Source organism: Arachis hypogaea, chromosome 19 (assembly GCF_003086295.3).
Source record: "Arachis hypogaea cultivar Tifrunner chromosome 19, arahy.Tifrunner.gnm2.J5K5, whole genome shotgun sequence".
NCBI lineage: Eukaryota > Viridiplantae > Streptophyta > Magnoliopsida > Fabales > Fabaceae > Arachis > Arachis hypogaea.
The window spans coordinates 25,822,977-25,847,845 of record NC_092054.1 but is presented as its reverse complement, the minus strand read 5'-3'; the positions used below and the strand labels follow the sequence as shown (position 1 = coordinate 25,847,845).

Below are 24,869 nucleotides of genomic sequence, written 5' to 3'. Positions count from 1 at the left end.
TGATTGTGATATGTTTAAGCATAGAAACTTTCATTTTATTAGCTTTATATCTTTATTTCAGTATACAAAATCTCTTTATGTTCCTGTGCAGGTTACATGTGTGGCACTGCTTCTTTATCACACAGATTGTGCAAAAACCGGTTTTTGTATGTAAAAAAATTGATTTTTGTGCAAAACCGGTTTTTCTATATAGAAACAGATTATTTTTTAAAAACCGTTTTTTATTTTAATAACTGGTTAAAAATCGGTTTTTAAATTTCCTAACTAGTTAATAACCGATTTTGTCATGTAAAACCAATTTGGTTAATTAACCTAAATTAAATTTTGTTAACCAAAAACAGGTTTGGTTTTGGATTAACCATAACCATGTACAGCCTACTTTTATAGAACAGGTTAATGAAATAAATCAGGGAGTCTGATCAGATTTAATTTAGTCAATGGTATCCTCTACAATTTTGTAACTACCGGAGAATTTCAATAATATTAAGATCCGTTCTGTTGGCAAGAATATAGTATATACTGTTACTATATAAAACCACACAAACTGAACAGTACTGAACAAACACAAATTTCTGTTTAGTTTGTTTTTGTTGGTTGCCTATTAAAGCTGAATATGGATGTTAATGTGCAGTAACTGATTGGCTTGGTTCGAACAGGATTCTTCTGCCTAAATCTATACTTAAGAAGAACACACAGACACTCCCGTGTCAGACGACAGTAGTTGGACGGAACAAGCTTTGGAAGTGTCAAAATGTACAAAATACATAAGTTTTTGGTGGTCATCCGGCGCCTTTCACAAGCAGTGCACATGGTCATATAAGAAAATGGTGCCTTTCAAGAGGCTTAATCTTTGAGAGCTGGTACATGTATCTGATTTCAAAACCCCACAAATTGAGGCCCTAATTTTGACCATTACCCGGTAGAGGCATTTTCTTTATGATTGGTTGCCTTTGTTCATTTTAAACTGGAATATGGAGTAGACTCAGCACTTTATACACTTCTTCTCTTGTTCTTCCAAACTATAGTCAAACTTTTTGTGTTCCAAACTCATTCAGTTCTTTTAATTTGGTTTAATGAGAAAGAGTGAAGCAATTTGTTTTACTGTCATCTAATTGAACCCACAATGTTTTTGATGTACAGAAACTGAGTAAAAGTGAAGGTTTACTTGGGTTCTGCCAAGAACAATGACTTTATCACCAGTGAGTTCAAACCATTCAATCTTCATAGGATATTTTCCAGACACACTTTCAACATTTAGGCTTCTTCATACCAAGCCGTGTAAAGTATATAATATGATTACGAATTGCAACTCATCAGAAGGGGTGAACGGATCTATGGATCAATTTGGTCGTTAGTTGATGACTGGATGGTTGAGCGAGTTCCTGGATTGAAGGACCCCAGTGATGCAAAGTGTGCCTTGGGTTTCTTTCATTGGTCCACAAAGGGAGAAATATTGAACATGGAATTCGGTGTTACTGCATAGCAATCCATATCTTGGTTAGAGCTAGGTTGCTTACGATGCTCGTGCATTGCTCGAATCATTGTTGAACAAAACCAAGGAAAGCAGCTCAAGGGTTATTGTCGCGATACACTTCTTGGCTGCTACCCGGTTACCGATTCAATCCTATTGTGTTTTGATTTGCTGATACAGGCTATGCAAAGCTAAGGCTGACTGATGTTGCTTTTGAGGTTTGCCTATATGTGGAGAAACATGGATTCTCCATCAGCCTTGGTAAGTTTCAACACTTTGCTTCATGTTGTGGCAAAAATCAGATCATTTGGTCTAATTTGGGATGTTTATGAGCACATGATTCAAGAACGGACTACCCTAATCTAGCAACTTGAGGATCATGATCAATGCACTGTGCAAGGATGGGCAGCTGCAGAAATTGTGGATGCATTAGATAGGATTATGGGGAAGTGGAATTCTAGTCCTTCAGTGATTGTAAATTCTAACTTAATTTTCAGAGTCTTAGAGCAGGGGAAAATGGAAGAAAGCATGGTAGTTGTGTTGTTGAAAAGGTTGTTACAGAAGATTTGATTCCTCACTCAGTTGCTTATTCTCTGATTATTCATGCTAGGATTAGGTTGGGAAGTTTGGATTCCGGATGGAGATGTATGAAGAGATGGAGAGAAGAGGTTTCCAAGCAAACTCTTTTATATATACATCATTTATAGGTGCATACTGTAGAGAGGGCCGAATTGAACAAGCCGAATGTTTTGATGCAAGCAATGGAAGAAAGAGGCTTGAAACCATATGGTGAGACTTTTGATCATCTTATAATTGGATATGCTAATTTGGAGCAGTTGGAGGGGTGTTTGAGTGTTTGCCGATAAAATGTTGAGTATTGGGCTTATTCCTAGTTGTTTATCGTTTAACACGATGGTAGAAAAGCTCTGCGCAAAGGGGCATGTGGAGCAAGTTAACTCCAGGTTGACTTTATTGTTAGATAAGGGATTCTCACCAAGTGATATCACGTACACTCATCTAATAGAGGGTTATGCCAAGAAGGACGAGATTCAGGGAAGTTTAAAGTTTATTATGAGATGGAGTACAGGTCTATGTCTCCTGGATTATCTGTTTTTACATCAATAATTCAGTGTTTATGTCATTGTGGAAAGCTCGAGATGCGGATAAATATCTATGGATTATGAAGGGTCAGCCGCTAACCCCCGTCTGTTACTATATACAAGACGTTGATTGCTGGCTATAGGCAGAAGGGTTACAGCATAAGGGCCTCCATCTTCAGAACGAAATGGATTCTTTAGTAATACATAAGTGAAGGTTATCCTTTTAGAAGCTAGTTACTTTTCCTTTTCGTGGAGTGTTAGGGGGTAGCAACTTTTGTGATTTGTAGCTATCAAATAGCTATCAATGATGATTTTAATGGTGTGGAGATTTCATCTAATGGTTCACTTTTCTTTTGCTGGTTACATGCAGAATTTATAAAGTTGTTGGCCTAGACTTTTCCTTTTCTATTTTCTGCAATGTATATATCAATAGTTGAATCAAGTTAATTTATTCTTATTCTCAATAAAAATATATGTAAAAAGAGATTTATATTTTCAACATTTTAAAAATCTGTATAATTTATAAAATTTTGTATAGAAATATTCATTCATTTGTTTTTCTATTTTCACCAGCTTCAACAATTATAAGTCTATAACCACAGCACCACCTTCTTCTACCAACCATCTTTTCCACCAATTTAGCCTTAGTATGGATGCTTCTTTTTCTTATTGGTCACCTTCAAGTAATGACCAAATTCCACTTCTTCATCATCAACCTACACTGATGTCGTACTACATAAGTGAACGCTAAGCTAGTAACTCAAAAAGATGGTTGCACACGGGATAATAATTGGAATTTGTTAATAGGATACTACGACAGAGGAATAACTTGACGACCTTCGATTTGTCTCCGCCATAATTTTGTGAACTCTCTGTTGAGCCAATGTACCCATCATTCTCTTGTCTCAAGGTATAAAAAAAAAAAAAAAAGCCTGAAAAGAGATGGTGGCCTCTTTTTAGGTTTTGGTAGTTTGTATCTCTTTTTATAAATTTAGGAGCACATTACTAAGATATTTGCATTACTAAATTATTAATAAGAGTATTTATCTTTAAATATATATTAAGACTTTAAAAAATTAGAATTTAATATAATTTTTTGTAAATGACTAAAAAAATATTTTTATTCTAAAATTAAAATTTTGAATATTTTTTTTGCAAGTTTTTTGTTGTAAATAGTCAAATATAATTTTAAAAAATTAGAGATTAAATTTTGTTGTCGTTTTTACATATATTTTTTAATTAGTTATTCAAATATAACATAAAATTTTAGATTAAATACTCAAGAAGGCAAATACATAAGTATTTGTTCCATATAAGTGCATTCTTTTTATTATTTTTATGACATGTTAAATTAAAATATTTTAATTGTTAACAAATTTAGAAGTGATTTAATAATTAAAAGCCATTTTTCGTTGTTTAGTCTAAGTTTAAGGTTCATTTGTCTTTATTTAAAATAAATAAACTATTATTTTTATTCATAAAAGTACAAAATATTAATAAAACTATCTATGAATAAACGAAATAAATTTTATATTCATGAAAGAAAAAATTATTATTTCTATCCATAAAGGTTTGCAATATTGACAAAATCTATATATAAATAAAAAGTTTAATTATTCTATTAATTTATATAGTTTTACCAAAATTATAATTAAATTTTATATTTTTTTAATTGAGTTTTTTAAACCATTTTAAATTTTGTAATTAGGTCCTATCTATTGTAACTAAAATAAAACGTTTTTGTTATATTTTTTGTCTTCTTATTGCACCTTGTAGTTTGATTCGAACCAGTCTTGTCTTCTCTTTTATCAACTCATTCAAAAAACTTGCATATATTAAGCAGAATAATTCTATTTGATTCTTTATTGTGCAGAATTTAGAAACAACGTGTTTGCAAAGATGAACTTTTTTTAATAGCTTAAACGTCACTTGTGATTTTATATCACATTATTTAAGATGTTGTATTTTGAATTCTCCACAAAATATAATTTACATGACTTGTTATTACGATGAAGAAAAAAAAATGTTTCCATAAAGATCAACAAAAAAAAATTCAAATATCTATGCTAATAAAATAATCTATTATTATTAAAAATATCTTTAAATAATTTAAAAATGTGCCAAATTATTCATATGTGAAGATAAATGTAGCTTATTAAAGTTTTAGTATCATGTGATAAATGGAACGGTTCATTAACTTTTTTATTAGACTAAACATTAAGGAACTACGTCTCTCTTTATGGATGAATAATTTTGACATATTTTTAAATTATTTAAAGATATTTTTATTGATAATAAAAAATATTTTTTTTGTCAGCATCAAAATATTTTTGGGCTGTTTTTTGCGGTTAACATAAAAAAAATTTAGAGATTAAATTTTGATCAATTTTTATGCATACTTTATAAATGATTATCCAAACATTTTCACAAAATTTCGAATAAAATGGACAAAAATTTTAATAAATACAAAAATCATTTACCACTTATTAAAAAAAAATTATATTTTTGGATATTTTTATTTCATTAAAAAATATTTTCAGAGTATTTTTATCATTAACAAGTTTAGAGAATACTTTTAACTCCAACTTGATAATTTTAGAACATTTTTAGTCGAATAACAAATAAACACTTAAACTATTTTTTAAGAAATCTCATACATTTTGGCCTTAAAAAAAATTTTTATTCTTCAACAGTCTTCGAAAAGTGATTTTGTCAAATATAGTAGCCTAAATTGTTTTGAAAATAGATAATTTGTTTTACAGTGATATTTTTTAGATTTAATTATCTTATAATAAATTTATTAAAATTTATTTATTCATTATACATATTAAAATTTGATTATGAGCAGCAAAAGTAAAGTAGAGAAAACTAAAATTTTATGTAAAATTAAACATGCAAAATATAAAATTATAACAAAATTTAAATCGTAAAATTACTAAATTTAATAAAAAATTTGTAAAATTAGTCAATTCATTTAAAATTCTAATATTAAAAATTTTAAAAATTAAATCAAAATTCTAACTACTATAAATATAAATAAGAGAAACCAATTTGTGTGAATAAAAGTTTGTTTAGAGCATTCCTCATCTTAACTTTCATTTTAATTATATTTTATGTCTCACAAAATATCACTTTAGTATTTATGAGATCTATCGTTTCGATAGTTTGTCTCAGTTCAATTTAAACTACATTTGTATTAAAAACCTAAACAAAAGAATTATATAAATTTTTTTCGGTGACTTAAAGAATTATATAAAATGATAATTTTTTATTAGTTCTCTATTAAAATAATATTATCTTTATAACAAGACAAATTTTATTTTATTTATTAATTTTAATATAAATTTCAATTTAAAAATATTTTATTTTCTGTATTTTAAAAACATTCTATTAAGTTGCTCTTATAAATTAAAATATCTATGAAATTTTTTGGGAATAATTTGGACATTTAGCGCAAGTTAATCCTTAATCTTCTCTTTACACTAGTTATGCCACGTGTTATGATAGCTCCACAAAGCTCATGTCACGTGCATGTTTCCAAAATAGACTTGCACACACACTAGATTCCCCTTACCTTATCTCCCTGATACCGGTGGCCACTGCTATCCATCCCAACTCGGAAGCAGAGAGCAAAGAGCACTCTTGCCGTTACTCTCTCTTCACTTCCAACACCCAATAATAAATAATAAATAGAACGAAACTAACTTCACTAAATTCCCGTTCCTCCGCGGCAATAACAACAAATTCGAAGCTCAAATTTCGCCGAACAGAAGCATGGCAGCGTCGTCACTCTGTTCCTCTTTCACCACCAAAGCATGGAGCAACGCACAGAGTAGTAGTAGTAGTGGTTGCCGTCGTAAGCACCACAAAACCGTAACCCTAGCGGGTTTTCTTCGCGGAGACTTTCAGCTTCTACATACGACATCGTTTCCTGCTTCCGGGAGCAGAGCGCGGCGTGGCAGGAGGCGCCGATCGGGTGCGGTGGCGTCCCTTGGAGGGTTGCTGGGCGGCATCTTCAAGGGCACTGATACGGGAGAGTCGACGAGGCAGCAATACGCTGCGACTGTTAATGTCATAAACGGTTTGGAACGCGAAATTTCTGCGCTGTCAGATTCGGAACTGAGGGACAGGACTTTTGCGCTCAGGGAACGCGCGCAGCAGGGCCAAACACTCGATTCCCTCTTGCCTGTTAGTCCAAAATTTGAAGACATTTCTTTCTTTCTTTTTCGTCGTAAAATATGCATTTTTTCTTTTTAAATTGGAAATGGCTTTTGTGCACGCATAGTATCTAACAGCAAGAATGTTTGTCTTGCTACTCACTACCTCAATAGTGTTGCACATTGTAGCAAGTATTGTTGTTGTTATACTTATGCATGATTTGTGATAAAAAACTGTAGCATACTTTGGACCGCACCTAGCGAGGAAATATTTTTGCTGCTGTTATTGTTGATTTTTTTTTTTCTAAATTTCTTGATATTTAAATTTATTGTAAGCAATGATATGGATGAAGTCAGGTGTTTTATTATTCCAGGAGGCTTTTGCTGTTGTAAGAGAGGCTTCAAAAAGGGTTCTCGGTCTTCGTCCTTTTGATGTTCAACTGATAGGTGAAACTTTTTGTTGTGCTTTGTTTGAAATATTTTGGATTTTTCTGCAGAGGTAGGATACTGTAGCTCTAGCTGAAAAGCTGTTAAATTTGGCTTGGTTTTTTTAGGTGGAATGGTTCTTCATAAGGGAGAGATAGCAGAAATGAGGACTGGAGAAGGGAAGACATTGGTTGCAATTTTGCCAGCATATTTGAATGCTTTAACTGGAAAGGGCGTTCATGTTGTGACCGTTAATGATTATCTGGCTAGAAGAGATTGTGAGTGGGTTGGTCAAGTCCCTCGCTTTCTTGGGTTGAAGGTTGGCCTCATCCAGCGTATGTCTCATATTTTTATCCTTTGCTTTCCCCTTTATATCAGATTATGTTTCTGTATATTATCCTTTTTTGGTCAGTTGGAGCATTCGTTGTTTTGATGATTCTGTCTTGCTTCCTTGTTATCAACCTCTGTATCATTTCTAATTTTAAGCCATTTCATGATGTATTTTATATTGATTTCATTTTGGCTGCATTTTATGTTACTCAGCTCTTTATTTATTGAGCTTTTATATTTTTAATCTTTTTAATGCACACCGCGCTTTAAATCTATGCCATTGTTGCTAGCTTACAACGAATTTCATTGGCAGAGAATATGACAAGTGAGCAAAGAAAGGAAAATTACTTATGTGACATAACATATGTCACCAACAGCGAGCTTGGTTTTGATTACTTAAGAGACAATCTTGCCACGGAAAGTAATTCTTCCTGTACTTATTACTTGCATTTACTATATGCTTTGCAAATAGTTGTTTTTATCCATTACATTACACTGAACTTCAAATCATGGGATCTGCAGAGTGTTGAGGAGCTTGTCGTAAGAGGTTTCAATTACTGTATCATTGATGAGGTTGATTCCATCCTTATTGACGAAGCTAGAACTCCACTCATTATATCAGGACCTGCAGAAAAACCTAGTGATCGATATTATAAGGCTGCAAAGATAGCAGCTGCCTTTGAACGAGACATACACTACACTGTAAGTCTTCTAAAATTAAACTATATTTGCTTTTTGAACTATAGCAAAGTATTACGTTATCATCATACACTTTTTCTGCCTTTCTCTCTGGCTCAGTGCTTAACTGACTAATTGTTAGATAGACACTGACAAGAAAATTTAGCATCTAAAGAGGAGTCTGTATTCTGCATTCTGTATAGGTTTGCAGGAGTTAGGAACTATGTGCATTAACTAGGTTATATGGCATACTTAAGTTCAGCCAATCTTGTATAAAGTAGAGAGATTTATTTATCGCCTGACTGTCTACTTTTTGGGCCTATAATCCTATATTACCTATGCTAGAAAATTATAGAAGGGATTGCTTTGTCATTTACTAATATTTCCCCCTTTTGGTGGTGACATGTAAATGGAAAAGGGAAATTTTTAATGCAGAACCATAATAACGACAGTGTTGTATTTAGACTAAAGGAAAAGTCTAGGGGGCCAGCAACTTTATTAAATTCTAGCCAGCATGTAACCAGCAAAAGAAAAGTGAACCATTGGATGAAATCTCACACCAATCTCACATCATTAAAATCATCATTGATGGCTACTTGATGGCTACAAATCACAAAAGTTGCTGTCCCCTAGCACTCCTCCTGACTAAATATAGCGTGGTAAAAAGTCAAGAAGGAAATAAGACTGTTATATGTTGTGTATAATGGGTGGACAGTGGACACAGTAAACAAGATAGGATGGGGAATAAATGTATTGACTTTCATGGGATTTTGTAGATGCCAATAAGCATGAAAATGCAACTAAAAAAGCATACATTAAACTATTTCAGGAAAAAAGTCAGTCTGGAATTATTTCTTTTGGTAAATGATTCAACTTCAACCTTTAATTTGTATGCTGACAACTTCTCTTATGGCTTGAGTGGATGCTTAATTTATTAAAATAGAAGTGAATCTTCTAATCTTATCTTTACTAAAACTGTCACTGTAGGTGGACGAAAAACAGAAGACAGTTCTACTTTCTGAGCAAGGTTATGAAGATGCTGAAGAAATTTTAAACGTCAAAGATTTATACGATCCACGAGAACAGTGGGCTTCATATATCCTAAATGCAATAAAAGCGAAAGAACTATTTCTCCGAGATGTAAATTACATAACTCGTGGAAAAGAGGTCCTAATTGTCGATGAGTTCACTGGTCGAGTTATGCAGGTATTCAGACATTCTAACACTCTCTTATGACAGTACATTCTATAATTTGCCAGGGAAAGACAATAGGCATAGTAGCACCTATAGCATTTTCTTAGTATTATTTGATTTATTGCACGTGGTAATTATTATCTCTTCATTTTGAACTATTTGTTGTGATAACAACAGTTGTTATGAAAATTAACTAGTTTGAGACTTTGAGTTGAAGTTTTGACGCAGATTTTATATTAGTCTACATTATAAACCGATCCACCATACCTTTCTAAAATACAAATTATTAATGGAGCTTCCACCCTTCTAAGTTTTGATACATTTTATATTTTACCATATCTTCAAATTAATTGGTAATGCCATAATGGAGCTTCCTCCTTCTTAATATGTCGTACTTGCTTGTGAATATAATGCCAAGAGCTTGGTATTTATATTACATTCTGATAGTTGAAGTGTTTGAATATAATGTTATTTCAAACGTACAAGAAATCATCCTCTTTATAGAGGAATGAGGAATGAGGAATGAGGAATTACAGAAATAGAAATAACTAGAAAATAGGAAAAAAGGAAATACTAGCCTAAAATAAAAGAAAAATTTCTAATCATAAAATCTTTAAAATTAAGCTAAACCAAAATAGGAAAAGATTTATAACTAATTCAATTTACATAAAAGATTCATGAAAGGAATTAGGAATTTGATTTTGATTTGATCTAGTCAACACTCCTCCTCAAAGTTGGCTTGAAGATATCCTTCATTAATGGCTTACTTATTATGCTATCAAAGGTCTTCTTGGGTAATCCTTTAGTTAGAACATCTGCTAATTGTTTCGTGATTGGAACATATGAGATGCAAATTTGTCCTCTCTCAATCTTTTCCCTGATAAATGCTTGTCAACTTCAACATGTTTAGTTCTATTGTGCAGAACTGGATTATGAGAAATAGAAATTGCAGATTTGTTGTCATAATACAACTCATTGATGGAGAAATGGGAACTTTTAGTTCTTGTAGGATTTTCTCTACCCACAGTGCTTCACATATTCCATGAGCCACTACAACATTCTGTTTTTTACTCCTCCAACTAACCAGGTTTCCTCCAACAAAAGTACAATAGCTAGATGTTGACCACCTATCCATGACATTCCCAGCCCAATCCGTATCTGTATAAGCTTCTACTTGAAGATGTCCATGCTTTTTGTAGAGTAACCCTTTCCCAGGCGACCCCTTCAAGTACCTTAGGATTCTAAAGACAGCATCCATGTGTTCTCGACCAGGTGAATGCATAAACTGGCTTACCATGCTCACAACAAAGGCTAAGTAGATAGCCTTCCTACCAACCGCTGATATCTCCCTTTGTCCATTATATTTTCTGGTTCAGCTGGCTTCAATTTTAAGTTAGGCTCTATAGGTGTTTTAGCAGCTTTACAACTAAGTAATCCCGTCTCTTTTAAAAGATCTAGGATGTACTTTCGTTGGTTCATAAAAATGCCTTTCTTAGACTTTGCAAATTCAATTCCAAGGAAGTATTTTAATGAGCCAAGTTCTTTGATTTCAAATGCTTTGGCAAGCTTCTCCTTCAAGTCTTTTAGCTCCAAGATATCATCGCCTGTCAGAATAATGTCATCCACATATACAATTAAGATGACAGTTTTATTAACTGCTGAATGTTTATAGAAAAGTGTATGGTCAGCTTGACTTTGAGTATAACCAAGTCCCTTCACCACCATTCCAAGTCGTTCAAACCAAGCTCTTGGGGATTGTTTCAATCCATAGAGAGATTTCTTAGTTTGCACACTTTATTCCTCTCTAGTTCAGCCTCAAATCCAGGTGGAAGTTTCATGAACAGCTCTTCCTCTAGCTCCCCATTCAGGAAAGCATTCGTTACATCCAATTGATGTAAAGGCCATTTGTATTTCGCAGCAAGAGATGAGAGAATCCGCATAGAGTTGAGTTTAGCAACTGGAGCAAAAGTCTCTCGATAGTCTACTCCATAGGTTTGTGTAAATCCCCTAGCTACTAACCTAGCTTTATACCTCTCTATGCTTCCATCAGCATTGCACTTGATGGTGAAAACCCACCTGCAGCCAACCAATTTTGTATTATGTGGCAGATCTACAATCTCCCCAGTTTCATTTTTCTTGGGTGCATGTCACTCTTCCATCGTTGCTAATTTCCAGTTGGGATCATCTAGTGCTTCCTCTATGTTCCTAGGCTCAAACAGATTTGTAATTTTAGAAATAAAAGCTCGATGTTTTTGAGAGATTTTGGTAAGAGACATAATTGGAAATAGGAGGTGTTGGTTTTGAGTACCTTTTTGGTGTAGGTTCTGGTTTCTTTCCGAAGGGCTATTGGCAAGTTATTATTAGAAGTGACAATTTTAGATTTACCTGGAAGTTCCTAAAGTACTACAGTGGGGTTGGCTTCCGGGTTTTCAGATCGGGTTGGTACAGATATGATAGGCTGGTCTCTAGTCTTCTTGGGATATTTTTGAACATAACATCAAAGCTCATTTTCTGATTTTGGTATTTCTTTTCCTGTTTGGGTTCCAACTAATTCTGGCCCAATTTCAGAATCGGTTTCCTCATCGTTTTTTGCAATTGTTTCAGAATTTACTTGATCAGTGAAAGTTGTCCTCAATATGTAAGATAGGAGCGGGTAAAGGTTCATGCAAAAAATTTTTTCACTTAGACTCTTCTCCCTGAAGAGAATTTTTCTGAAAAAAGGTTTCATGTTCCAAAAAAGTAACATCTATGCTTACATGAAATTTCTGTGTGTGGATTGAAACATTGATAACCCTTTTAACTTGGGGAATAGCCAATAAAAATGCATTCTTCTGTCCTTGGATCAAGTTTACTTTGATATGAAGGTGTATGCAAAAACACAGTGCGACCAAATTCTTTTAAAGGTAAGTCAAAATGCAATCTGGAAAATTCTTGTTGAAAATATCCAACGGTGTGCAGTAATTTAACACACATATGGGCATTCGATTTATGAGATAGGCTGATGCTAGGGCAACATCTCCCCATAAATACTTTGGAACATTACCCTCAAACATAATGGCACGTGCTACTTCAAGAAGATGTTTATTCTTCCTTTCAGCAATGCCATTTTGTTGGAGTGTATTGGGATATGTAGATTGATGTTGAATACCTTTCTTTTGAAGAAATTCACCAAGATCTTTATTAAAGTATTCAGTGTCATCACCACTTTTTAATATTGAAATTTTTGTGTTAAATTGTGTTTCTACCATTGTTGAAAAATACTGAAAAATTTTAGAAACCTCAGATTTTCCATGCATGAGATAGATCCAACATAGTCGTGTGTGGTCATCGATAAAAGTTACAAACCATTTTTTTCCAAATTGAGTTGTTATTTTCGATGGACCTCATACATCACTATGAATCAAGTGGAAAGGTTTAGATGCATGATAAGGTTGAGAGTAATAAGGAACTCTATGCCTCTTTGAACGAATACAACTTTCACATTTAAGTAAGGAAGAATCAATATTCTTAAACAAATTTGGAAACAAATGTTTGAGATATGGGAAACTAGGGTGTCCCTAGTCTATTGTGCCAGAGCATTATTTGGTCCTTTGTAGGCATAGAACTTATACCACTAAATTATTGAGCTACTTTATCCTCCGAAATATCCTCAAAATGATAGAGCCCATCCATCATCTTAGCACTGCCAATCATCTTTGATGTCCGGTCCTGAAAAATACCATGAGTATCAAAGAATGTCACAACACATTGGAATACTTGCAGATTTTACTAATAGAGAGAAGATTACAAAAAAGCTTTGGTACATGTAGGACATTTCTTAGGTCAATGTTTTTGGACAATTTAATTGTACCTTTTCCAGCAATAGATGAAAAACTACCATCAGCAACTCTAATTTTCTCATTTTCAAAGCAAGAAGAATAAGTTTTAAATAAAGGAGAGAGACTGGTCATATGGTCAGATGCACTTGAATCGACAATCCATGGTGCATTTAAGTTTGAGGTGCAGTTAAGGGACATAGGAATACTAAAATTACCTGTTTGAGCCAAAGAACCACTCGGAGTACTAGACACAGAACTGGAATTCAACAGCTTCATAAGCTACTCAACCTGTTCCTTACTCAATGATGATTTTTCAGCCTCATGAGCAGTTGGGGGTAGAACGTATTTTGGGACCAGGTTTGCTGCCTTTAAGATGTGCTGGTTTTCCATGAATCTTCCAGCAGGTTTCTCGGGTGTGACAAGGTTTATTGCAGTGGTCACACCAAAGATTGGAGGGGTGCTTCTGATTTGATGAACTTTTAAGTGTAGCAAGTGCCACTAAGAGTGCATTAGACTCCAAAGAAGTCCGTTCAGTCTTGCCTTTCCCCATTATCATAGCTCTACGAGTTTCCTCTCTTCTAACTTCAGCAAATACTTCTCCAATTGAGGGTAGGATTGCTCTTCCGATAATTCTGCCACGAACTTCATCTAGCTCCACGTTGAGGCCTGCAAGAAATTGGAATATCCTCCCTTCTTCCCCTGTTTGTTGGTGGTTGGTGGTGTTTGGCATCAGCGGCTGAATTCCACTTGTAGTTATTGAAGTGGTCAAGATCCTGCCACTATGCCACACCCGCTCTAATGTGTGAAAATATTTGGTGATATTGTCACTTCCTTGTTGAATTTCTCTAGCTTTTAGAGTAAGTTCATAAATCTGAGATTTATTCCCAAGATCAAAATACATCTCCTTGACACTATCCCACAATTCTTTATAGTTACTACTGATATGGTCTTCCATTGAGTTCACCAGCCATGTCATCACCATGGAATTTTCGGTATCCCATGCATTATATTGTGGGTCAGTGACGTTAGGCTGGTTTCGTTCACCGGTGAGATATCCAATCTTCCCTCTTCCACGGATGTACATCTGAACCGATTGAGACCACCTAAGGTAGTTTGACCTATTGAGTTGAAATGTGGTGATCTGAACTGAATGGGAGTCACCACTAACTAGTACCCGTTGCTCAGATTTTAAATTTGATGGAGTAGGAGTGGTGTTCTCCTTCTGTTCAGGATTAATGACTGAGGAACTGTTAGCCATAGTTATAAATTAGAGGCACAGTGCAGAGATTCTGCTCTGATACCAAGTTGAAGTGTTTGAATATAATGTTATTTCAAATGTACAGAGAATCATCCTCTTTATAGAGGAATTACAAAAATAGAAATAACTAGAAAATGGAAAAAAAGGGAAAAATACTAGTCTAAAATAAAGGAAAGATTTCTAATCATAAAATCCTTAAAATTAAGCTAAACCAAAAAAGGAAAAGATTTATAATTAATTCTATTTACATAAAAGATTCATGAAAGGAATTAGGAATCTGATTTTGATATGACCTAGTCAACATGATTGTTATATGTTCTCTCTTGCTAATAGCAAATCAAATGTACTATTTCAATGAACGCCACTATTTAAACAACAAAGAACGAAACTAATATGAAGACACAATATCTTATCTTCAAAATTTTTAGTAGTAAATTTTGTTGACATCTCAAGCATTAAGTAATTTTTATTTACATTTTTTTCTTCTGTAAATACAATTTTTCTTTATTGATAGGGGAGAAGGTGGAGTGATGGACTTCACCAAGCAGTTGAAGCAAAGGAAGGGCTACCAATTCAAAATGAAACAGTTACACTGGCCTCCATTAGTTATCAGAATTTCTTTCTGCAGGTTGGAAATGTTTCATCTTCAGAAATCAGGAAATCATTTACCTAAGAAACTACCTTGATGCTTTTTAATCTGTGTTTTTGCAGTTTCCTAAGCTTTGTGGTATGACTGGTACAGCAGCAACAGAAAGCACAGAATTTGAGAGCATTTACAAGCTTAAAGTTACAATTGTTCCAACAAATAAACCTATGATAAGAAAGGTTTAAATCTTGCTTGTCAATCATAGACCACTATCATGGCTTTTGCAATGTGAAACATGGAGTATTGGCTTTTACTTATCAGAGTTTCGCAAGATGAAGTAGTTGTCAAGATACTGTTTTTTATATATTAAAATACCATAAAATATTTTTGCCTTTCCTAAGACTTGAATTCAAGACCATTGGATAAGAAACCAATGTACTTACTATCTTGACCAATCCCACATTTATTATTACTACACACATTGAATATGATGCTTTTGTTTGAATATTGTGTTTTGATATCTTTGGTGAGTGTTAGGTGTGCCTTGCTATTTTAGATTAGTTCCCATTTACTAGTTTTTCTGGTTTCGGGGAAAGCGAGGAGGCTCTTTGTTGCAATGTGCTATATAAGCCGTTGTTTGGAGTATTTAATTGGTGTCTAACTTCTGCACCGTCGATGATAGATTTTTCAGACAAACAACTTTTGCAGGATAGGTGTACTGTAGATTTTTGTCTCTATTTGGTGTAAAGCCCATGATATATTTAGAGGCATTTCCCTTAAATGCTCAGAGATCGGAAAGTTATGCTTCACTGGTAGTATTTTATTTTGTTTGTTTTTGCTTCTATAAGGTGTATATCTTGACCTCTCGTCTTTAATCATCATTCCCTTCATTAGTAATTCAAAAGTTATGCTTCATTGATAGTATTTTTTGTTTGCTTGCTTTTTGCTTATTTAAGGAGTATCTTGTCCTCCCAACTGTTTATTTGATAGTATGCTTGTTTTCCCCTTTTGTAAGGAGTATCACTTACCCTCCCATGTACTGCCATTCTTCTCTTCATGTTAGCAATATATTTCTTGATAAAAAACTCGAAGAGTTTTATCATGTCTAATGAGCCTTTATTTTCTTCTCAGGATGAATCTGATGTAGTTTTTAGGGCAACTAGTGGGAAATGGCGAGCAGTTGTAGTAGAAATCTCTAGAATGCATAAAACTGGTCGTCCAGTACTTGTTGGCACCACCAGTGTGGAGCAGAGCGATTCTTTGTCAGAGCAATTGAAAGAAGCTGGAATTCCACATGAGGTAAAGTCTTTTTCGTTTTAATGGGGATGTTGGAAGATGTGAGCGCACATTATTTTCTTTAATCTTACCTGTGTTGAATGTCTTTAATGGAGAAGGGTAGTGTATTCTTTGCCCAAGACCGGATGCCACTATTAATAATTGTTCTTCTATTTGAAAGAGTAGAGTTAGACATAATGATAGAAACTGTTCTTTCTAATCCGATAGTTTTTTGGATATAATATAATGAACCCTGTCCCTGTATTGTTTAAGGTTCTTAATGCAAAACCAGAAAATGTTGAGAGGGAAGCAGAGATTGTAGCTCAGAGTGGTCGGCTTGGGGCCGTGACAATTGCTACCAACATGGCTGGTCGTGGGACAGATATAATTCTTGGCGGTAATGCTGAATTTATGGCAAGATTAAAGCTTCGTGAGATACTGATGCCTAGGTATTTTCTATTTCTAAATGAAAGAAGAATTAGTTTAGTGGAATGGGTTAGGGTCTTTAGGTGGAAGGTTGTATGTTGATTACTTGTCCTATGCAATTTTATGCCAGTTGATGAAAAGTTCGTAGAATGATCCAGAAGAGCAACACGTGTGCAAAATACCTTTTTTATCAATGCTTCATGCAAAACTATTTCATTTGATGTATGTTCTAGGATGATTTAAACTTTCTCAAGGTACAATCTCAATGACAAAGACAATTAAAATTATATAAAATGGTCTATGTACCATTATAGGAATAGGAATAATAACTATAAAGACCTTAAATTTGTCTTCCCTGTGGCCTACCAACCATTAACTCTCTTGGCATCTCTTGGTTTCTCCCAAGTTAGATCCATTAGACTCTTAAACTTTGCGGAATTTTGTATTTACATTGCATTGATACAACCAACAAGCAAGTTAGAAAGAATCAACGTATCATGCATTAGAACTGAAAGTTCCTCTTCAAACAACTGGAAGTCCTTGCAAGCATGCATTTCATTCTTTTTGGTAATATATGATTGCAGAGTTGTCAAGCCAGATGATGGAGTCTATGTATCAATAAAGAAACCTCTTCCCAAAAAGACTTGGAAGGTAGGTGCTGTCCTTGTTATGACTAAATTGAATTGTAATATAGGAGTGACATGCAAGGAAAAAGATCTTCTAGTGAGGAAAATTGTAAAGTGACAAAGTAAGGGGTTAATTACCATTGAATTTGTAATTTCTATCATGTGTGACCCCACTCCCTTGACTCAAGGGTGATTAGGCTCTCACTTTCTCACTTCACCAACTTCTTCACTTTAGAGGAGCTTGATCTAAATGCAAACATACCCCGCAACTTCGAATGAATTGCATTAACACCCACTTTTCCATTTATTGGCCATTAGATACTCAAACTCTTAAAATTTATTGCAGTTAACTTTCCAGTCAATATTTTGTTAACTTTCATATGTTAGGCATGTGCATTTTAATTCTTTTGTATGTTATAACTGAAAATAACATGTTCTTGAATAATCAAATAAAAGATGTACTAAAACTCATCGTCAATAGGAAATCACAACCCTAGTACAAATGAAAGAAATTGGACTGAAATGTGATTGAGATTATTGTCAACACTTCCATCTGTTAGTGCCCCAAAAGAGTAATCATCACTGAGAATCTTTAGGCAAATCAAATGCAACTGCAGTTAGGCAATTTCATTTCTGGTGGAATTTAATCAGAACTTTAAGGTTAGCTTATTAAATCTATCTATGACCGAAACAGCCAGCTCAGCTTAGGTTTATAACCTACTGCAGTGTGCCACTCTCTGTCTCTCCATGTGCAGTGAAATCAAATGAGGGGAACCTAAAGAAAAGTTGTTACTAGCAAATCAAACAAAGCAATTGCTGATGAAGTTTGAATGATGAAGGAGAAATATATACGGTGGGGAAAGAGATCCAATTTTTGTCGGCTCTATTCCCAAATTTGTAAAAGGATCAGTTAATTTATTTTCAAATTAGAAAGTTTTTATTCGAAATATTTTAGTTGAGGATTTATATAAATATATATAAATAAAATGTTAAAGTTCCACATGCATATTCACCAATTACAGTCAAATATATTGGATGAAAATTGTAACTTTTAAAGTTGAGTATTTAATACCTACTTTCATTAGTTGAGAGGGTGAAGGTTCAAAAACACTCAGAAGTTAAAAGGGTTTGTTTGAATTTTATTTTTCTTATATTTTATTCAGCAATACCTGGTCTGATACCCATGAACGTATCAATATCCAGGTGAATGAAAAGTTGTTTCCATGTCAACTATCAACTAAAAATACTGAGTTGGCTGAGAAGGCGGTGCAGTTAGCAGTTAAAACGTGGGGCCAAAGATCATTAACTGAGCTTGAAGCAGAGGAGCGCCTATCCTATTCATGTGAGAAGGTGACACGATGATGATGATCATGCTTTTATCGAATTAACACTATAATTGAGAATGCGTTATTAATGAATTTTCCCAAAAGAATATCTTAAGTGGTGTTTTCTTCTTTCTTGATATCACTTAAGCAAAGTTTTAATCTTGTGTCATTAAATCATGTATGTTTATGTAGGGGCCTGCTCAAGATGAAGTCATTGCTGAGCTGAGAAATGCATTTCTGGAGATTGTTAAGGAATATAAAGTCTTTACTGAGGAGGAGAGGAAGAAGGTTAATTTTTTACACTTGACTACCTCTATACTTAATCTATTGCCCTTAGCAAATTTTTAATAATAATTGTGACTTTAGGTTGTGGCAGCTGGTGGACTGCATGTAGTTGGCACAGAGCGTCATGAGTCCCGGAGAATTGATAATCAGGTTTGCATTCTTTCCTTTTCTTGGGAATAGCTTCTGGCATTACACAGCCAAATGCCTATTATAATTCTCAGCTATCATAGCCTCTACTCACAACTCCTTTCATGGATATATTGTTGAATAAGTAGTTAAACTTGAAACTTCAATTTCTATTTTTTCAGTTGCGTGGTCGAAGTGGCAGACAAGGAGATCCAGGAGGCTCACGCTTTTTCTTAAGTCTTGAAGATAACATTTTTCGTATATTTGGTGGAGACCGAATTCAGGTAATCTATTTGATGTGCAGCTGCTGTGCAGGGTCATTGATCACCAGAAATATTATTAGTAACAGTGTGAATGTGTAGGGTCTCATGCGAGCTTTCAGAGTTGAGGACCTACCTATTGAGTCAAAGATGTTGACTAAAGCATTAGATGAAGCCCAAAGGAAAGTGGAGAACTACTTCTTTGACATTCGGAAACAGTTGTTTGAGTATGATGAAGTGCTCAACAGCCAAAGAGATCGTGTTTATACAGAGAGAAGACGAGCACTTGAATCTGAGAATCTTCAGTCTCTTCTTATTGAATATGCTGAATTGACAATGGATGATATTATAGAGGTAAGTTTTAATTAATAACAATTTCATTTATATTGTGACCTCTTGCCTTCTTGGGCAATATGATGATGAATTGAATTTTGAATTAGGCAAATATTGGTTCTGATACTCCAAGAGACAGCTGGGATCTTGAAAGCTTAATTGCAAAAATTCAGCAGTAAGTGAAATAATCTGATCCTCTTGCTTGATGCGGTGTTTGGTTAAGTCATGAGCTGGAATTTAATCTTGTTCATATAGCACATTCATGTAATATCTTTGTTTTTTACTAGTATGTTTCTAGAACCTGGTACTGCCAAAAGCAACTTACCTGTCATTTGTTTCATTCTGCCTGGTATATTATGATCGTATAGTGCTCAATTGAATTGCACTGGGTTAGCAATTGCAGGGTAATAGTACTATGACTACCTAGCTTAATGATGCAACATCTTTTCAAGGTTATGGAGCATATCATTTAGTGTGTTGATGCATATAAAGGATTAAATTTTCGCAAGTGCATGCAAAACTTAGAAGATCCCTTTCTTACTTGTGGTGGGAGGAGGAAAGAGGAGGGGGGGGGGGGGGGGGGGGGGGGGAGAGAGAGAGAGAGAGAAAGAGGGGGGGGGGGGGGATCATGGGTTATCTTTGATATGTTTCATAACCTGTGCATAACTTTGTGTAGTTCAGATCTATTAATTTTGCTGACAATAGACATTTGGATGATCCTCTCTCTCTCTCAGGTATTGCTACTTTCTGAATGATCTAACCCCTGATTTGCTGAGGAACAATTGCTCAGATTATGAAGAGCTGAAAAATTATCTCCGTCTCCGTGGTCGTGAAGCATATTTGCAGAAAAGGGTCAGCTACTAACATTAAATCTTCCTGACCAGTCCAAAGATGTCTATCATCATACATAGGATTCAATTTGAAAAGTTGGCATTTCTTTAGCGGATGAGACATAATTCTTTTTTTATTTTTTCATTTTGCATCTCATTATTACAAATGTTGCCGTAGGATATTGTGGAGCAACAAGAACCCGGTTTGATGAAAGAAGCTGAGAGATTCTTGATTCTGAGCAATATTGATCGCTTGTGGAAAGAACATCTTCAAGCACTAAAATTTGTTCAGCAAGCTGTAGGCTTGCGAGGGTATGCACAGAGGGATCCACTTATTGAATATAAGCTTGAAGGATATAACCTTTTCTTGGAGATGATGGCACAGATTAGAAGAAATGTTATCTATTCCATATATCAGGTTTGCATCAGACCCCCATCATATACATTCTTTGTTTTAGTTGCAACATTTGAAATATACATGACTTAAACCGTTATTTATATTATTGCATTTGGCAGTTCCAACCCGTGCGGGTAAAACAAGATCAGGACAAAAAGGGGAATCAGAAATCAGAGAAACTAAATGCACGGAAAGCTAATACCAATGCTGATCCAGTTGGTAGTGTTGAACCTTCAACATCAAGTGCTAGCGCATAATTCCAGCACGCCACAAAGTTATATAACTAAAAATCTGGCGCTGATCTGCTTGCATGTAAAGTTTAATGTACAATAGACCATGACTGTAAATGAAAAAATGTAACATGTATCTAGTCTAGATATAAAGAACTACATTAGAATACAAGTTCAAGAATGGGTTATAAACCTATAGCCATTCATTTAGATGGCTGGGGCATGTTACTCTTCTCAATTTGTTCGCCAAATGTAGCAGTGAAATCTGGCCTGTCTTTTCCATGTTTAAATTCATTGCCTTTTAAAGTATATCTTCATAAATTTTATTGATGGGGTTCCCTTTTTCCTGAAATCGTTGAAAGATCAATAAGTGAATCAAGCCTCAAAATATGGAATCTATTGCGAGAAACTATGTGAACATAAGTACAAAACTCTGGAATCTATTGCGAGAAAAAGACCTCACCTTAATTCCAATAGCAATGGCAGTTTTCAATTTAACAAGTTCACCTAATCTCAAAGAACCACCTTTGTTATCTTTAACAAAGATTAAGGGCACCCCTCTTGATGAAGCCAAACCTGGCAGATGCTTAGTCAACCAATTTGGCTTAGTATCGGAAGCTACAAGGACAGCCTGCATAAGTAACAAAGAATGTAAATAATGTCAATTCAGGGAAACAAAACAAAACTACTGAAGTACTTAACCACACCCTCAAGGAGCCAGGAGGTACACAATACAAACCACAGCATTCATTCATGCTAAACATTATGTATTACAATTATCTCATTCGATATTCTATTTTATTTAAAATAAGAAATAATCGAATTTGAATATGGAAAACAAGGTTGCCACTTCCATATGTGCATTAGTCACTAAGTGGTTATCATCATTAATAAATGATTAACATATTTTGGTTTTTTGGGTGCTTCTGCTAATCAAGTGAAGGTTGTGGATGATGCTTTTGAGATTTATTTTGCAAAACAGCAGGACTTAGAATTCAATTGCAGAAGTCTAGAGCATGTGCTCTGCTGTCGTTTCCAGGCACAGAAAAAGATTGTTTATATCTATCTCTTCAATTCTCTTTGCAACAGACCATCTTGGATTCCCTTCATTAACCAGGAGGCCTAATAAAAGTAATTTTTCTTTCATTGTTGACAAAATTAAAGATTAATCATTTGGAAAGGCAAATTACTTAACAAGGCTGGAAAATTGACTCTTGCTAAATATCTTGTATCATCTCTTCCAATTTATGTCATGCCTTCCTATTCACTCGGTGCCTAGATCAATTTGTGATGAGGTTGATAAAGCTACCAAGTCTTTTTGTGGAGTAAATCTAACATAGAGAAAGGGTGACATCATGTCAAACCATATCAACCAAGTCTTTTTGTGGAGTAAATCTAACATAGAGAAAGGGTGACATCATGTCAAACCAATCATCAATTGGGATACAGCTCCTATGGGTTTTGCTTCAACTTTCGTTTCCTAAAAGAAAAAGTTAACCATTCATATGATCTACGTAGCAGAATACAGAAACTCAACCTGAAGTTTAACCAAAGGTGATCTATGAGTGCTGCTGATTAAAGGGGGAAGTTGAGCAGACTTTCCCAGCTCAGTGCATGGTCTCATTCGTTCAAGGACCCGGGTTACGTCATTAACCCCAATAGAAAACTGTTGCTGCAAGGAACCATAGGTATGTAAGCTTCATGCTAAATTTGTCATACATTTTAAGGTCCCATTAACAAATTTAAAGACAAACCTTTAGCCATATCTTTTCTGGCAAAGAATTTCCATCCGTGCATCTCGCTAATTCGATCCCCCTGCTCATTGAAGTAACCACATGTCAGAATAGCTGAGAGAATATATGTACTATTTATTGATTAGTTCCGCGATAAGCAGGAAGCAATTCAGTACTTCACACATTATAACATTAAATCATTGGTGGTTTTATAACCTTGGCTTCACTAAACAGTATTGTCGAGAAAATCATGCTGGAAGAAAGCTTTGCTATTTAAATACAAAGTACAAAGACTAAATAGACGAACAAAGAGGTAAGGATAAAAACCACATAGCACCTGTACCAGTTTTGTATGTGTTTTTGTGAGTGACTTTGTACTGATTGCTTTCTTACCGTTAAACATTCTCCTTAATCCACAGAACACAAAGATGGACAGAAATTGTAAATCAAAGCACAGGTGAGAAGGCACTAGAAAATCGATGAATTCTACCTCTTAGTTGATTGCAGCAGACTGGCAAGTTGCTCTCCTTCATAGCAGCTGCAGATTGCAACAAAGATTAAATTACAGTTTAGTCCAAGAAAACGTTGATGCATAAGGACATTTAACAACAATAGAATTATGAGTTAAAATATACTAGCTAGAATTTTTTTACAACTTACAGGCTGAACATATACAATAGGAAAATGATACTTATATAATATAATATAATATACCAAGAAAAAGGAGTGCTGCATACTTATTTTCGGTACTGGCTTTACTGGGCATTTTCTACTCTCAGAATTTTCAGACTCACATTGAGTGCCTTCAGTAACAGGAAACTATATTCAGAAAAGGAAACTAACAACAAAGAAAAATTAAATCAATTCACAAAACGTGTAAATAGCTAAAAGAATTTTCATTGCTTTCCAATAACACACCAATGCGGGTAAATTCCTCAATAATATTAACAAAATAAACACGAAGAGAAGAAGCAAAACAGGGGGAAAGATCTGAAAATATAAATATCTTAATTAAAACTGTACAAATACGCTGGAAAGAAAATGAAGAAGGAAGCAAGAGTGCAAGGCTGTAAACTCGTAGTTTCTACCTCAGATTCAGAAAGCTGGTGTAGAAGGAAAGTAAATATACTCGTATTTTCATAAGTCTCAAATAAACCAATTAACACATAAATGATGTTGAATCATAATAAGTCTAACTCAAAAGCCACCCAGTCACGAGTCACAAGTTCATAAGACAGAAACAACCATGACTACACGAGCAGCGCAGAAAAAGAAAGAGCTTCGAACAGATTCATTCATTCAAAACAGATTCAATCCACCTAAGACTAGGTTGAGATGGAGGAGCCTACCTGAACTGCGAGACAACAGCAATCCGCCGAAGCCAAGGTTGAGAGAGCAGCGTCAATATGAAGAACAGAGATAGTGAGGCACAAAGCACTGGGCAGAGTAATATTTATATAATTTTCCTTAATTAATAACATTAATTGGTAATATATATAATGAAAAGGTCTAGCGCAGCAACTTTATTAAATTTTGGTTAGTATATAATCAGTAAAAGAAAAATGAGTAATTTTTAGTTAGTATATATATCATTAAAATTATCATTAATACTACTTGATGGTTATAAATCACAAAATTATTGACCTCCTATCACTTCTCATATATAATTTTATTTTTGTCACATGAATGGGATAATCCTCAATTTTGGGTAGGGTATTATAACATGCTATGCTTAAGAGTATCTCCAATAATTATATTACTCTAATGTTTTGTCTCATTTTAACTTGAAAATTCAATGTGAGATTTTTTTGTTATAAAGTTATAATGTTTATTTAATAGAGGTTTAATAAATTATATAAGTAGTATTATTTTACTCATCTTTTTTTTATAATTTTAAAGATGGTATTTAATGTATGTTTTAATTTTAAATTATTTTAATTACAATAAAAATAAAAAAGTTATGTTACGTATATATTAAAAGTAGCCACTAAAATTAATCATCAAT

General features: G+C 34.2%; 2 protein-coding genes across 3 annotated transcripts; one reads left to right on the top strand and one right to left on the bottom strand.

Annotated features, from left to right (window-relative positions):
• Positions 1-6,115: 6,115 nt before the first annotated feature.
• On the top strand, positions 6,116-21,421 carry LOC112775249 (protein translocase subunit SecA, chloroplastic). The gene is made up of 20 exons (XM_025818764.3): positions 6,116-6,759; positions 7,103-7,175; positions 7,283-7,489; positions 7,798-7,901; positions 8,007-8,186; positions 9,150-9,368; positions 14,947-15,060; positions 15,144-15,257; positions 16,150-16,317; positions 16,567-16,742; positions 17,304-17,370; positions 18,549-18,695; positions 18,863-18,958; positions 19,037-19,105; positions 19,264-19,365; positions 19,444-19,695; positions 19,782-19,849; positions 20,409-20,526; positions 20,683-20,922; positions 21,021-21,421. Exons 1-20 carry the CDS (start codon positions 6,346-6,348, stop codon positions 21,156-21,158), a joined length of 3,066 nt encoding a protein of 1,021 aa, XP_025674549.1. The 5' UTR covers positions 6,116-6,345; the 3' UTR covers positions 21,159-21,421.
• Positions 21,086-24,408, bottom strand: LOC140181933 (uncharacterized). Of its 2 annotated transcripts, none has more exons than XM_072227665.1 (7): positions 24,214-24,408; positions 23,602-23,667; positions 23,355-23,402; positions 22,886-22,946; positions 22,669-22,803; positions 21,595-21,762; positions 21,086-21,477 (listed from the first exon to the last, which is right to left on the bottom strand). In XM_072227665.1, the coding sequence occupies exons 2-7, from the start codon at positions 23,628-23,630 to the stop codon at positions 21,433-21,435; spliced, it is 486 nt and encodes a 161-aa protein (XP_072083766.1). In that variant the 5' UTR covers positions 23,631-23,667; positions 24,214-24,408; the 3' UTR covers positions 21,086-21,432. The 2 variants fall into 2 exon arrangements, with proteins under 2 accessions (XP_072083766.1, XP_072083767.1); XM_072227666.1 differs by having other exon boundaries at positions 23,602-23,702; positions 24,214-24,316.
• Between the last annotated feature and the right edge of the window lie 461 nt (positions 24,409-24,869).

What these genes read in the sequence shown, in the direction of transcription:
- LOC112775249 (XM_025818764.3), top strand. Translation starts at nt 6,346, where the DNA reads ATGGCAGCGTCGTCACTCTGTTCCTCTTTCACCACCAAAGCATGGAGC. An exon ending in CACTCGATTCCCTCTTGCCT is followed by an intron (nt 6,760 to 7,102) that starts GTTAGTCCAAAA and finishes TTATTATTCCAG; the next exon opens with GAGGCTTTTGCTGTTGTAAG. An exon ending in TTGGTGGAGACCGAATTCAG is followed by an intron (nt 19,366 to 19,443) that starts GTAATCTATTTG and finishes GTGAATGTGTAG; the next exon opens with GGTCTCATGCGAGCTTTCAG.
- LOC140181933 (XM_072227665.1), bottom strand. Translation starts at nt 23,630, where the DNA reads ATGCCCAGTAAAGCCAGTACCGAAAATAA. An exon ending in AAAGCCAGTACCGAAAATAA is followed by an intron (nt 23,403 to 23,601) that starts GTATGCAGCACT and finishes TGCAATCTGCAG; the next exon opens with CTGCTATGAAGGAGAGCAAC. An exon ending in CCATTGCTATTGGAATTAAG is followed by an intron (nt 21,478 to 21,594) that starts GTGAGGTCTTTT and finishes CAACGATTTCAG; the next exon opens with GAAAAAGGGAACCCCATCAA.